This window comes from Mauremys mutica, chromosome 6, assembly GCF_020497125.1.
Source record: "Mauremys mutica isolate MM-2020 ecotype Southern chromosome 6, ASM2049712v1, whole genome shotgun sequence".
NCBI lineage: Eukaryota > Metazoa > Chordata > Testudines > Geoemydidae > Mauremys > Mauremys mutica.
This window is the reverse complement of record NC_059077.1, coordinates 132,071,636-132,086,095: the sequence shown is the minus strand read 5'-3', so window position 1 is coordinate 132,086,095 and position 14,460 is coordinate 132,071,636. Positions and strand designations below refer to the sequence as shown.

Sequence of the window (14,460 nt, the reverse complement as noted above, 5' to 3'; positions counted from 1 at the left end):
CCACTCTGAACTTTAGGGTACAGATGTGGGGACCTGAATGAGACCCTTTAAGCTTAATTACCAGCTTAGATCTGGTTTTGCTGCCACCACCCAAATCATTGAAGAGTTCTTTGGGAATCTCTGACTACCTTTCCCCCACCCCCGAATATCTCCCTCCCAATACTATAACCTCCTCCACCAATTCCCTGGTGAACACCGATCCAAACCCTTGGTTCTTAAAACAAGGAAAAATCAATCAGGTTCTTAAAAAGAAGGCATTTAATTAAAGAAAGAAAGGTAAAAATCATCTCTGTAAAATCAGGATGGAAAATGACTTTACAGGGAAATCAGATTCAAAGAGCCCAGAGGAACCCCCTCTAGCCTTAGGTTCAAAGTTACAGCAAACAAAGATAAAATCCTCTCAGCAAAAAGGAACATTTACAAGCTGAGAAAACAAAGATAAACCTAACACACCTGGCCTGGCTGTTACTTACAAGTTTGAAATATGAGAGACTGGTTCAGAAGATTTGGAGAGCCTGGATTGATGTCTGGTCCCTCCTAGTCCCAAGAGCGAACAACCCCAAAACAAAGAGCACAAACACAAGCCTTCCCCCCACCAAGATTTGAAAGTATCCTGTCCCCTTATTGGTCCTCTGGCTCAGGTGTCAGCCAGGTTACCTGAGCTTCTTAACCCTTTACAGCTAAAAGGATTTTGGTGTCTCTGCTCAGGAGGGATTTTATAGTATTGTACACAGGAGGGCTGTTACCCTTCCCTTCATAGTTATGACACCTAGAAAGCATGGATCTAAGAAATCAAGATAGGTGTGGTTAAAATATTCACAGCAATTATGAATATAGTGAACGCAATGTGTGGATGTGCAAGTTTAGTGCTAACGAAAGGTCCCACCTTGACAGTCTGTGTGTGAATTCCTCTGTCCACATATCAGATATGGTAGAGGCAGCGAAATTCTCTGCCAATCTTACTGAACTATAAACTAGAAGAAGGGTGGGAGTTGATTCTCCCATCACACTATAGCATCTCTGCTAAGATTGACAGCAAGGGTGACAATTAGTGCCAAATGTGTTTGTTTTTTTTATATGTGGACTTTAATCTACTAGAACTTGCATTGCGAATCACCAGTTTCATAAGAACATAAGAACGGCCGTACCGGGTCAGACCAAAGGTCCATCTAGCCCAGTATCTGTCTACCGACAGTGGCCAATGCCAGGTGCCCCAGAGGGAGTGAACCTAACAGGCAATGATGAAGTGATCTCTCTCCTGCCATCCATCTCCATCCTCTGACGAACAGAGGCTAGGGACACCATTCTTACCCATCCTGGCTAATAGCCATTTATGGACTTAGCCACCATGAATTTATCCAGTCCCCTTTTAAACATTGTTATAGTCCTCGCCTTCCCAACCTCCTCAGGTAAGGAGTTCCACAAGTTGACTGTGCGCTGCATGAAGAAGAACTTCCTTTTATTTGTTTTAAACCTGCTGCCTATTAGAAAGCTGCCATGTGGTAATAACTTACTTCTGACATTTATGTAGTAGCATTAACTTATTTTTACACTGTTTCAGAGGAATTCAGAAGCATCTCAATTTTTGCTTCCTGAGTTGTTCCTGGTTGTAGCTTTTCTAATGGTTCCAAGGAACTTGCCAAATTAATAAAGATCTGGGTAACACTTTAAAAGAGATCTAGTCCAAAAAGCAACGGAGCGAGAAATGCCACACATAATAAAACACACGTCAACAGAATGGTATTTAGTCACAGCCTAAGGTGACTTCAATTAATATTACATGTTAGTGTGCATTTAACAATGTTGTGTGCTTGAATACAGGTGGCTCAACACAATCTGCCTGTTCTTCTGCGTGACATTTTCCTTTGGCATCTGTCTATGAACCTCTACAGATGCTTTGTTTCTAGGCACACCAGCTCACAACAACTTCCTTCACTAACATTTTGAATCCATTCATGTAATTTATTTTGTTTTTAGTAGCGGTGAATTTGAACCAAACCACCAGACCCAAACACCCCCCAAAATACAGAGAAATGCGCATGCAGATTTTGCTTCAGGTCCCTATAATGGGCCAAACCAAATCCAAATCCGACCACCACCAAACTGGGAAAGTTCAGAACAGTGTTGCCAACTCTTGTGATTTTTTAATCACAAGTCTCGTGGTATTTGATGTTTGCTTGCAGCTCCAGCTCCTGAAGGCAGGTGATTTGGGGAGAAGCTCAATGTTCATTGTTTTGTTAAAGGAAGTTTCTAGGCCTCCCGGTTGTAGAGAAAAGCTTGAAAGTGTGAATTGAGTGAGACCTAAAGGCTCAAACACCAAAAGGCAAATGAAAAAAGCCTACTTTGAAAAAAATCTCATGATTTTTAAGCCAATCTCACATTTTGGGGGAACTTGACTCATGACAGTCTAACACTTGGGGATGGCAGTACTAGAATCTGAACTCTGTGGTGAGGGCTACACTTCCACTAATTCTGGATGCTTCTATTTTTAGGTGCTCAACTTGAGACACAAATGCCTGATTGTTCAGAAGTGTTAAGCACCTGCAGCTCTTATTGACGTCAGTCAGAAATTTGAATCATGATCAAGCCAGGCACCCAAAATTGATTGACACGCTTTAAAAAAATTAGACTTAATTGATTACACCCATCACGCCAGAGGCGGATACACATGTAAACAACATATGCAGCCAGACAAACTGGCTGCCAAAATTAAAGAGCTCCCCAGCATGAAATGTACTGTACAAATGTGGACAACTGCAAAGTTTTTCACCATTAGCTACATGCAATAACCTCTGCTGAACCTCACACACATAATATATTGGCAAACAGCAAAAGATGGACATTTTTGGCTAATGGTATAGATTTTAATATCCCCCTTCTATGGAAAGTACCAGTGTGCCTTCAATGCTCATGCAGAGCACGTAGGAGTTAGTTATTTCAGCTTTGGAGCACCCACAGAAAAAAAATTAGTGGGTGCTTAGCACCCACTATTAGCCAGCTCCCCTCCCCACCAGCCAGTGCCTCCTGCCCACCAGTGGCCTCACTGATCGACTCTTCCCTCTCCCTCCCAGCACCTCCCACCCACCATGATCAGCTGTTCCGCAGCCTGGAGGGGGTGCTGGGGGGAGGGGGAGGAGCGGGGATGGGGCACGCTTTGGGGAGGAGACAGAAGTGTGCGGGAAGAGGCAGAGTGGGGCATGGCCTTGGGGAAAGTGCTTGAAAAACGTACTTAAGCCAACCTAAGCCCCTGCATAGCCAGCCTTAGATCAATAGCAGGATTCTTCTGTCGACCTAGCTACCACCTCTTGGGGAGGTGGATGAACAACAGCAACAGAAGAGCCCCTCCTGTGGGCGCAGGTAGTGTCTATACTGAAGTGCTAGAGCAGTGGAGGTGCGGAGCCCCGGTAGCCTTTCAGCCTTCAGTCTGAGGCCCCATTGTGCTAGGCCCTGTACAAAATGCTGAGCACTCACAACACCCACTGAAGTGCACTGCAGAGCAGCGTCTGCGTGGTCGGGGGGAAGACCAGGACTGGACTAGTAGAGGGGGGTGTCACAAGTCGGGCGTGGGATGGGCTGGCAGAATTGTGAGAGAGGGCCCAAGCTGGCCCCAAGCCTGTTTGACCGCAAAGGCGCTGCTCAAAAAGGAAAGCTTGAAGGAAGGTATTTACTTCATGTCGGTCCACTGAGCTCGTTTCCCCCTCTCTAACCAGCACGTAAGTTACTACATTTAAAATCCAAGTGCGGCCTGTGCAGCAGAGCTCAGCACTGGGGGGAAAGCGTCTTCCTACGAATTAGACGCACAATAAAAATAAGTGCAACCCAACGATCTTATTGTAAACAGGAACGTTCGATGGATCCCCCTGTCTTCCTGCCTCCAACGGCCAGTGTCAGCTGCCACACGCCCCCTGAGCGGAGTTCTGTGCATGCAGACCCATCTGCTGTAACATTTCAGCAGGGTGCACATTTCCCCAAGGGTCAGGGTAACGAAGCGGAAGGCTGACAAACTGAAACTGGAATGAATCGATTATTAACCATTTCTTCCCGAAGGCACAATTCCTACAGCCCTGGCTATGCTGCAGCCGTCATGCTATAACGACTGGAGAACACTTGCTGTTATCTAATATAAGACATACCTGTGGCATTTTGGCCCTGCTGGGATCACTCCATATAAAGTGATCCAGTAAGAAGAGGCTCTGTTCTTGAATCCTCCCGTTTTCATAAACACTTTAAATTCAGCAAAATCACAAAGAACAAAATGTCTGAAAAGAGCATGCAAATACAGACTTGTTTTGCTCAGATTCAAATGCAGAGCAGCCTCTAATTGGTATTTTACAGGGATATTATAAGTTAAAATAGTTATTATAAGATCAAATGAGTAATTCATTACCTCCAAGCAACAAGTACTTAACCATGAACTTTTGAATATTTCGTTTTAATAGAAAGTTATCTGGAAGAATGTTCCAGGACTGAATGATGTTTTCTTGAAGCCTGCAGCGCTTGTCACAGTCAGCATTTCAGCTGTGACAGGTTGGGTCATTATGTACCAGTGAGTTGGGCACCTCTGCAGTGCACCTTCTTTCCATCTGTGGGAGTAGAAAATAAAAAGCAAGTTCAAGCTGTAGCTCTTCTGGGATGGGAGAAATTCAGTTTAAAAGCAGACCTCTGTTGTTTTCGTTGCTATCTTTTGAGTAGGTGGGGTTTTAAGTTTCATTTTGGAGTGTTGAAATAATTTTCTTTTAATGAGACCGACTTGTTAGTATAGGAAGGAGCAAAGATTTAAATGTTTTGATTCCTTTATTCAAGCACAGTAGAGGATTTTATAATTTCTTGAGATTCAAGGATTCTTTTTTATTATGTAAATATACCCGGAAAAAGATATGCTGTATATGAAGATCTGTAGTTTCACTCCAGTCACCTATCTGCACTGAGTTATTCAATGTATTTTGTTCATTACAGATATTTATTATGTGAGTAACCAGTCTAGAAATTGGAACCTTGTCAGTGTTAGTGAATTAAGATAGTGAAACAAAACATTTTAACACTAAGAGAAAAGCAGCATCATTATCAGGTAACTAGAATAAAAATTAAAATAGCATTTACAATCAACATACTGCAAGCAGTCTGTCTGAGACTTATAAGTGACAAATGCTTCCTGCGATTCACCATGACTCTCGGCCAGCCAGTAAAGCAGAAGGTTTATTTAGACGACAGGAACACAGTCCAAAACAGGTCTTGCTGGTACAGACAACAGAACCCCCTTAGTTAGGTCCATCTGGGAGCCCCAGGGAGGCCACAGCCTTGCTGGGAAGCCCAAGGCCCGTCGGGGCTCCCCTCCATTTCCCAGCCAGCTCCAAACTGAAACTCCCTCCAGCCTCTTACTCAGCCTCCTCCCGGCTCCTCCCCCAGCCTTTGTGTCCTTTGTCCAGTTTCCAGGGCAGAGGTGTTGCCTGGCCTCCAACCCCCGTCCTGGGTTCTCAGGTTACATGCTCAGATATCCTCCCTCAAGGAGAGTCTCCCATCCCCAATGCAGACAGTCCCAGCAAAACTCCCCTGCAGCCTTCCCAGGTCCATACTCCCCACTCAGCATTCAAAGAACACCTCAAGAACATTCCCACTTCATCACACCAAGCAATGCAGGAAGTCTGCTAAGACTGGCGGGCTGAATCACTGCATTACAGAGTGTCTGCAGATCAAATCCAGGGGAGAAAGAGCTCACGGCAAAGGCTTTGCGAACACTTCCCTCTTTGGGAGGGTGGAGAAGAGCAGGATAATTTGTAAAGCAGCTCTCTGGTCTCACACGCTCAGCCAGTTAGAAATGGTCAGTCAATCAGGGTCATTTGGAATAGGCACTGCTGCCAGCAAGGGCCAGGAGAGCAGGATCTTCATGTTGAGACCAAAGGAAGCCTTTGAATTCAACCTGTCCTTGTTCAAATAAAATAACACTCGCTCTGGCCAGCGCCGCTGTCTCCTCTCCGCGGCACATTTTATAGACAGTCTCTTCCCTTCCCAGGGGCGGGCAAGGAAGTCAGTGAGTTGCTGAAGAGCACAGAGATTACAGCTGCCCCCTGGCCAAGTAGCTGCTATTTCCAGAGAACCCACAATAGGAAACCTTGGGTATGGAAAGAAGTCTCCCAAGTGACCCTGAAGTCTAGGTGCGCTAACAACTGGGCAGGCAGAGTTTAGCAGAGAGCAAGCCAGAGTTCACGGTTAACCCTCAGACCAGCGAGCCAGGGGGCGTTTAAACAGCCCAGCAGAGGGAGGTCAAAAACTCTGCATAACCAGAAGGCAGCAACTTGCCAGTGCAAGGAACCTGAAGCCTACAGCCCATAATGAACCTGCTCTTCCTCTGATGCATGGCTCACATACCAGCATACAATGCTCAACCAGCTAGGCTGTTTGCTCATGGTAATCAGTCGGGAAACTGCTTTTCCTTCCCAGAACACACCTCTGCATTCAGGAAAGTGCTGCGATGTGTTAGGGTTTAGTGGGCTGCACTGACCAGCCATGCTCCATAGATCCCAAGGCCAGAAGAGACCACTGTGATCATCTAGTCTGACCTCCTGCATAGCACAGGCCAGAGAACTTCCCCTAAATAATTCCCAGAACAGATCTTTTAGAAAGACATCCAAAAAACAGTCACTGATGGGGAATCCACCATTCCAAGCTATCTTAGCTCCAGGCCCTGCTAAGCAACCTCTGTCAAGATACACGGGGATAGATTTGGTGAGCAGACTGCTGCCTCACTATTGAGGAAGCACAGATAGCAAGCTCATGTCATAGAAGATCATAAGAGGATATTCCGGTCTGCTAAGAAAGTCAATATAGACAAAGCACCAGTCAGCAGGTGGCTTTTACTCCCCAACACTTACCTGATATCAGCCCCAGCAATGAAGCAGCCTGGCTTTGCCGAGATCAGGACAGCACTTTTGATCGCCTCATTGGCCCAGATTTCATTCATTACCTCTGTGAACTCTGACTGCAGCTGTTTGGACAGAGTGTTGACCTGCAGACAGCAAATGAACACTGTAAATACAGAATAAAGACAGAGGCAGAGTTCAGCCCCTCATGGGGCACACACCCTTCTGTTTCCCCACATTCAAAAAAAGATTTCCAAGGGAATAGAAAGATCCACTATAAAAAGCCAAAGCTTAGTGGCAGGCAGGAACGGAAAAAAAATCCACTTCCTCTCCTTCCACTTCCCCGAGAGCAAGTAACGCCTTCTTGCTCTACACCTTCTTATACTTGCTTCATACAGGGGAGAGGATACCCTACTGTCCTGGGGAATTCCCAGACCATGTAAGCCTATAGCCTGGGACAGTTATAATGCTGTATTCAGCCCAATTACTCAGAGCAGAGTTCTGCTGGCTTGACCCTGTGCCATAGGAATGCAGGAATTGCACAGCAGACCACACTGATCCAGCTAGTTCAGGATCCTGTCCTTGATGTGGCCAGTACCAGATGCTGCAAAGATGAAACCTCACAATGTGCTATTATGAAATAACCTGCCCATAGGGGGAGCTCCTTCCTAAAGCTCATCAGTTAGTGGCTGGTTTGTGATCTAGAGCATCAGGATTCACAACCCCTTTAAACTGTTTAGTTCTATATACACTATAGCTATGGACGTTCTCATTAGCCATACAAATGGATCATCTGTTCTGAAACCTAGTAAGCTCTTGGACTCAATGCGATCTTGTAGCAATGAACTCCACAGGTAAGTTTACTGTGTACAGAAACTTCCCTTGGTCAGCTTTGAATCCATTTCCCTTCAATTTCAGTAGAGACCCCCTTGTTCTGGTAGAAAAGAGTAAAAGGAGCACCTGACCTACCTTCTCATTTGTTATAGCGCGTCCCCTCCACTCTAAACAGTGGGCTCGTTAGACGTCTCAATTTTCAATGCCTTCTCTGAGTTATTACTTCTAGTCTCACTTTATCCTTTTTGAGAAAGGAATGTCTAGTAGTCACAGGGGATTAAAGCCATACCTTTGAATCTGGGGAGTTGAAACGTACAACTGCAACATCTCCTTTGACATCATAGTTCAAGCTGTAAACAAGAGGCAAAATATCATCTCTCAGATTTATAGTCTTACTGGATTTTAGCAGAAAAGGTCACAAATCACAGTCAGTCTCTTTGCACTTACCCTGAAGAGCAGAGGAGCTGGCAACATTCCGGCAGGCGTAACCTAAGGAAGAGAAGTTAACCGGAGTTACAGGCTTTCCCAAAAACGAGTGCAGCCACATTTAAGTTAGACTGTCCTCAAGGCAACCACTTAGATTTTTAGTTCCTCTCCCTCCCCCACCCCGGCCCATATATCAAGTAGTCAACAGCTTCTACAAAGATTCTTCAAGAAAAGAGCATAGAACTCATGCAGGCCACTGTTTGTGTGACCTTCGTGCCACAGACTTTGTACTGGTGACTTTCCAGCATCACGAACACCAACACAAGAGGTCCATAGACCTTGGTATTAACCGGGGATGCTGCAAGCAGAACGGAGTGTTTGCCTTTGCTGTCAGCATGCATAGTTCAACATCTGTTTGTTCATGTGTAGCAAGCTAAAGAGCCATCTCAGACTACAGAGATTCCAGGCCTAGACATCAGACATTAGAAATTCCTCCTCATCCACAACAGACCTGCCCTAGCAGAATGAATTCTCCAGTGCAGCCTGAAAGATCACATGGATGAAGTCTTCCACTCCTTCCCTAGGGGGATTAGTCTAATCTACAAGGAATGCGTGACAGACTACAAATGAAGCCTGCACAAATACATGTTTCTTCTCTCCCCCTGCCCTCTGTGCTAACAAAATCTCTGTCACCACCCCTGACAATTGCATGTGCAAATCTTTAGATAAGCTTGCCCTCTTCTAGTGCAGTCAGAGGGCACCATAAGTCAGAATAAGCGAAAAGGGACATTTAAGCTTTGACCTGCAGAACCTCAGCAAGAGAATCCCCTTTCCCGCCCCCTGAAGTTGGAATCTTACATTTTTGCCTCCAGTTATCCCTATTGTTACCCTAAAATTCCTCCCACTTCTGCTCAAGTGACCTTCACCTTGGACAAAAGCCTCTTCCAATGCAAGGCTGGGCTGCCCCTAGCTACTGCAGGCAGCAACTGCTTTCCCCATACCTGTGGGAGCCACGGCTATGAGCTACTGAGAGTCAAACAACCAAAAATGCTGCTCTTTAAACAGTGTATCCTAATTGGCACTATTGGCAGCAGCCAGCCATTAGATTACAGAATACGGCATTAGTTTATTTACAGGGTGCCAACCCATGAGGCAGACTATCCCTATCTCAAAGGCAAAACAACCTGGGAAATCCAGGAGGGGGAATAAATAGGGTGGGTGAATCTCCAATCAGCCACTCAGACCAGACAATGATTAATCAGGCACCCTGCACTTTGCTTTGCAAATAAGCATTTAGCCCCTCCCCCACAGCCATGTCATCTTGGCTCAGAGCTGCTCCAGGCACTTTCCCCTACATTTCCAAATGGTCTCCTCCTCTGAAGGGAGGGAGTGACCTTTGTCCTACATTTCATCATGCCCAGGAACAGAAGGAAGGTCAACTGCTTTGGGAGAATGGAAAAAGTGTGTCGCATTTAGACTCCTTTCTGAAATGGTGGGAGTGATTTATTCTCAGCAACATCTTCTTAAAAAATTCGTCTCCTGGTTTTGATTTCCAAGACTGTATTTTTAAGAGGATTTTTGACCAAGTTTGAGGCCCAGATTACAAACCCTGTGTTGCCGGCACAAAAAGGCCTGAGGCTACAGCAACAGTGATTCGTTGCCCGGAGTGCCTCGCTCCAATTAGACACACCAGGGTGGAGAAGCAAAAAAAAGGTTTATTTGAGATCTCAAAGCGCAGGATGCTTGGAGGCACACACCTCAGATCAAGCACACCCCAGACAAGCAGCTCTCTGTCTTTATACATGATCTTAGCTAAGCATGTCTATTACCCCCAATGCCCAGCTCCCCCCTCCCCCCCCCTCTTCTCCCTCCTTTTCAGTTCCCATACAGCAAATACATTATGAAGCAGCAATTACTCTAAACAGGTTAGATCATACTTGGCAAAAAACATATTATCTCGTTAGTAACTTTTCTTGACCGGTCATTCTGTTTCACTCCCTTCAGCCAGGTGCAAGCAGGCTGTATAATTGCCTCCTGGTACTGATAACTAGTTGCCACACATTCCATTCTTTCCATCTAGCCTGTGGGGTTAATTAAAGTTTAAACATGGATGCGGTTCAGACAAGCAGAGGCCTAATACAGGGAGCCTTCATTGGCACTGTCATTTTCCACCCTTCTGTTAACACTGGGCCATGCCTGGTGCCACCAACAATTCCCTCCTTTGAGAATACTCAACAAACCTTTGGCTGAGTGTTCTCATATACTGTGGACAAAACGTAATTGAGTTCTATGGAGCTGGGGCTGTCAATGAGAGGGTACATAGGGGCCTTCGGGGCACGGGGGGTACAAAGTTTACGGAGGAGCAGTTAGAGAGATTAAACTCTTGAGCAAAGCAAATCTTCAGGTTCTCATACGTATTTGACTCTAATTTGTTAGGGGTTCCCCTCCATCCCGCATGTGCCTGGGGAGAAACGGGAGTCAATGAGAGGAGTGTTCCCATAGCAAAGAGTAACATTGTGGCAAACCCTAGGCCTGGATCCATACTGGGCCAGTGATCCTAAGGCCTAACAATTACAATTCCCCAAATACCCACAAAATTACTACTACTAACAATAAGCAGATTAAAAACAAAAGGAACCAGGCCCACAGGTTAGGCTGGCCCTGTGAAAATAAACACAGCCAACGCTCAGAGTGTTCACGGGGAGTGCGCTGTAACTGTCCAAAGGGGTCACAGGGCATTCCCAGCAGGCCTTACTGTCGCCTGAATAACAGCTTAAGTCCCAGATCGTCGTTGGCAGTCTTCTCCGCAGGTTGGACGGTCCACCGTTCAGGAGCTGGCACTGCTTTCAGACGGGAGTAGTGGATCCAGTTCTTGTATCCCTCGACCTTTGCTGCTGTGTGGGTGATCAGCAGGACGGTGTGAGGTCCCTTCCACTTCTCTTGGAGAGGCTCGTCCTTCCAGGTACGAACGAGAACGGAGTCACCAGGCTGCAGGGAGTGGACAGGGGCATCCAGCGGGAGAGGCTGCAAATCTTTGGCATACCTGTGGAGAGAACAGAGAACAGCAGACAGAGAGCACATGTACTGAGATAAGAAACCGCAGCCTACCTCCCACTCCCCTAACAGAACCGGTGTACCATTCATAGGCCATGCCCTCCCAAACATAATCTCGAAGGGACTAAGCCCTAACCTGCCCTTTGGGAGAGCACGAACTCGGAGCAAAACAAGGGGTAAGGCATCAGGCCACCGAAGAGAAGCCTCTTGGCAGACCTTTGAGAGATGCCGCTTGAGTGTCTGATTAGTACGTTCCACTACTCCACTGGCCTGTGGTTGCCATGGAGTGTGGAGCTTCCAGGTGATCTGTAGGACATCCGAAATCCCCTGAATGACTTGCGATGTGAAGTGTGTTCCATTGTCAGATTCCATCCACTGGGGGAGTCCAAAGCGAGGAATGATCTCCTTGACAAACTTGAGAGCTACCGTTCTGGCAGTGTTGTTACGGCATGGGAAGGCTTCAGGCCATCCACTGAATCGATCCACCATGACAAGGAGGTACCTGAACCCTTGGGTTCGGGGGAATTCAGTGAAGTCTACTTGCCACACCAATCTTGGCCCTGGGGTAGGTTCCAGAGTGGCTGGTGGCACTGACACTCCTGGTCGAGGGTTGTTCTTTTGACAGACTAAACACTCAGCCTGTACCTGGGAAGCCAGGGGTCTTAATCCAGAGGTTAGAAAATACTTATTCATAAGCTGGGTGAGAGCCTCCCTTCCAGCGTGAGTGGTCTGATGTAGTTTCTGTAGTACTGGCCGTATTAGGCTTTTAGGTAGGAGGATTTTTCCTTCTGTGGAGTGGAGCCATCCCTCCTTTTCCTGGAGCCCAAGGGAGTCGGCCAGATTCCTTTCTTCACGAGAGTACTGAGGGGCTGGGAGCTCACCCACTGATGGGATGAGGGCATGCACATGGGCCTCCTCAGCTTCCAATGGTTCCAGGGTGGCAGCCCGCTTGGCTTCCCTGTCGGCCCTGGCGTTGCCCTTGGCTACGTCCTGGTCTTCTCGTTGATGAGCTTTGCAGTGCACCACTGCTACCTCTGAGGGGAGCTGCACCGCTTCCAGAAGCCGGAGAATCTGTGTCCCATGCTTGACTGGGGACCCCTGAGCTGTAAGCATTCCCCTTTGTTTCCACAGACCAGCGTGAGCATGCAATACCCCAAAAGCATATTTTGAGTCAGTAAAAATATTAACCCGTTTGTCTTTTGCCAGTTCAAGTGCACGGGTTAATGCTACAAGTTCAGCAAGTTGGGCAGATGTTCCAGCAGGTAAACTCTCTGCTTCCACTGTATCATAGAGGGTCACAACAGCATAGCCAGCCCTCCTTTGCCCATCTATGACAGCACTGCTCCCATCAGTATACCACTCACAGTCTGCATTTGAGAGCGGTTGATCTTTTAAGTCTGGACGGCTGGAGTACTGGGCATCTATGATTTCTAAACAGTCATGTTCCTGCTCCTCTGTTTCTGGTAACATAGTGGCTGGGTTGAGGGAGGGGCAGGTCTGCAGGGTAACTTCAGGATTTTCTAGGAGTTTAGCCTGGTACCGAGCTACCCGAGCCTGCGTGAGCCAGAGACCACCCTTAGTGTCCAGCAGGGCTTGAACCATATGAGGGGTATACACCTGCACAGTCCCCCCCAAAGTCAGTTTCTCTGTTTCACCAAGCACTAGGGCAGTTGCCGCGACAGCTCGCAGGCAAGCTGGCCACCCCTTGGCAACTTGATCCAGTTGTTTAGAGAAATATGCCACAGGACGTTTCCAAGTGCCTAATAATTGAGTAAGCACTCCCAGGGCTACTCCTTTTCTTTCATGCACATACAGTTGAAACGGCTTAGAAAGGTCAGGCAGGCCGAGTGCCGGGGCTTTCATTAGCTTTCGCTTTAACACTTTAAATGCCTTGTCAGCTTCTGAGGACCAGTGAAAGGGATCGTGATCCATTCCCTTAACACATTCATACAAGGGCTTAGCCCACAGTCCAAACTCTGGGATCCATATTCTGCAAAAGCCTGCCATGCCCAGAAAAGCCCTGAGCTGTATACGATTGCTTGGGACAGGAATTTGACAGATTGCTTCCTTCCTTTCATTTGAAAGCTGTCTCTCACCCTGTCTTATGTGAAATCCTAAGTACTGTACTTCTGAGAGGGCAATTTGAGCCTTGCTCTGAGCTACCCGGTATCCTCTGAGTCCAACAAAGTTCAGGAGGCTCACAGTGGCGTGGAGGCAAGGGGTTAATCCCACCGCCCCTATTAACAGGTCGTCAACATACTGCAGGAGGAGAATCCCGTCCGGAGTATTCCACTCCTCCAGGTCTTTGGCCAGAGCCTGGCCGAACAGCGTGGGGGAGTTCTTAAATCCCTGGGCTAACACAGTCCAGCAAAGCTGCCTTTTAACCCTTCGGTCGTCTTCCCACTCGAAGGAGAAAATCTCCTGAGATTGTGTGTCGACCGGAATTGTGAAGAAAGCATCTTTCAGGTCTAGGACTGAAAAGTGGGTGTACTGCCCTCCTATAGATGCCAACAGTGTATATGGGTTTGGAACAAGGGGGTGCAGAGTCTTAACCCGTTCATTAACTGCCCTCAGGTCCTGGACCAGCTGATAGGTGCCATTGGGCTTTCGAACAGGCAGGATGGGGGTGTTCCAGGCTGACTGACATTCTCGCAGTACCCCGTACTTCAGAAACTGATTTATAGTTTCCTGCAGCCCTTCTCTGGCCTCCCTCTTGATCGGATACTGCTTGATCCGCACCGGACCTTTTCCTGGCAGGAGCTGAACTTTAATGGGGGTGTGATGTGCTGCCTTTCCTAGGACCCCCGATGCCCATACTAGAGGAAAAACCTGGTCCTCCCACTGGCTCCACTCTGGGGCTTGCATGGCTGAGGGCTCAACTGCAAGAGTCATTATCCAGGCATTCTCTGGGGGCAAGGTGAGGGTGATTTCATCTTGGGTGAAGTGCAGGGTGGCACCTAAGCGACAAAGCAGATCCCGTCCCAGTAGAGGCGTTGGGCAGTCGGGGAGGTAAACCAGCTTGTGGGAGAGAGTTCTGTCTCCCAAAGCACATTCTGCTGGGGCATACACTGGACATTTGATTCCTTTTCCTGTAGCGCCGACCACAGTGAGGGAATCTGCCACAGGCAGCTGGAGGGGTTGATTTACAGCGGTTTGAGCTGCTCCAGAGTCTACTAAAAAGTCTATTTCAGAATTTCCCACCCGCATTTTTACTCGGGGTTCCGGGGGCAGGATAGTCCGTCTCCCCTGACACCCCTAGTCTTGATTCTCTGCTGCCATCATAGGGGTA

General features: G+C 47.4%; 1 protein-coding gene across 1 annotated transcript; it reads right to left on the bottom strand.

The window, feature by feature from the left end:
• Positions 1 to 3,167: 3,167 nt before the first annotated feature.
• Positions 3,168 to 9,024, bottom strand: LOC123373182 (trifunctional enzyme subunit alpha, mitochondrial-like). Its single transcript, XM_045022031.1, has 5 exons — positions 8,976 to 9,024; positions 8,139 to 8,180; positions 7,981 to 8,041; positions 6,869 to 7,003; positions 3,168 to 4,584 (listed from the first exon to the last, which is right to left on the bottom strand). Coding segments are annotated over exons 1-5 (288 nt in total). The 5' UTR covers positions 8,978 to 9,024; the 3' UTR covers positions 3,168 to 4,536.
• Between the last annotated feature and the right edge of the window lie 5,436 nt (positions 9,025 to 14,460).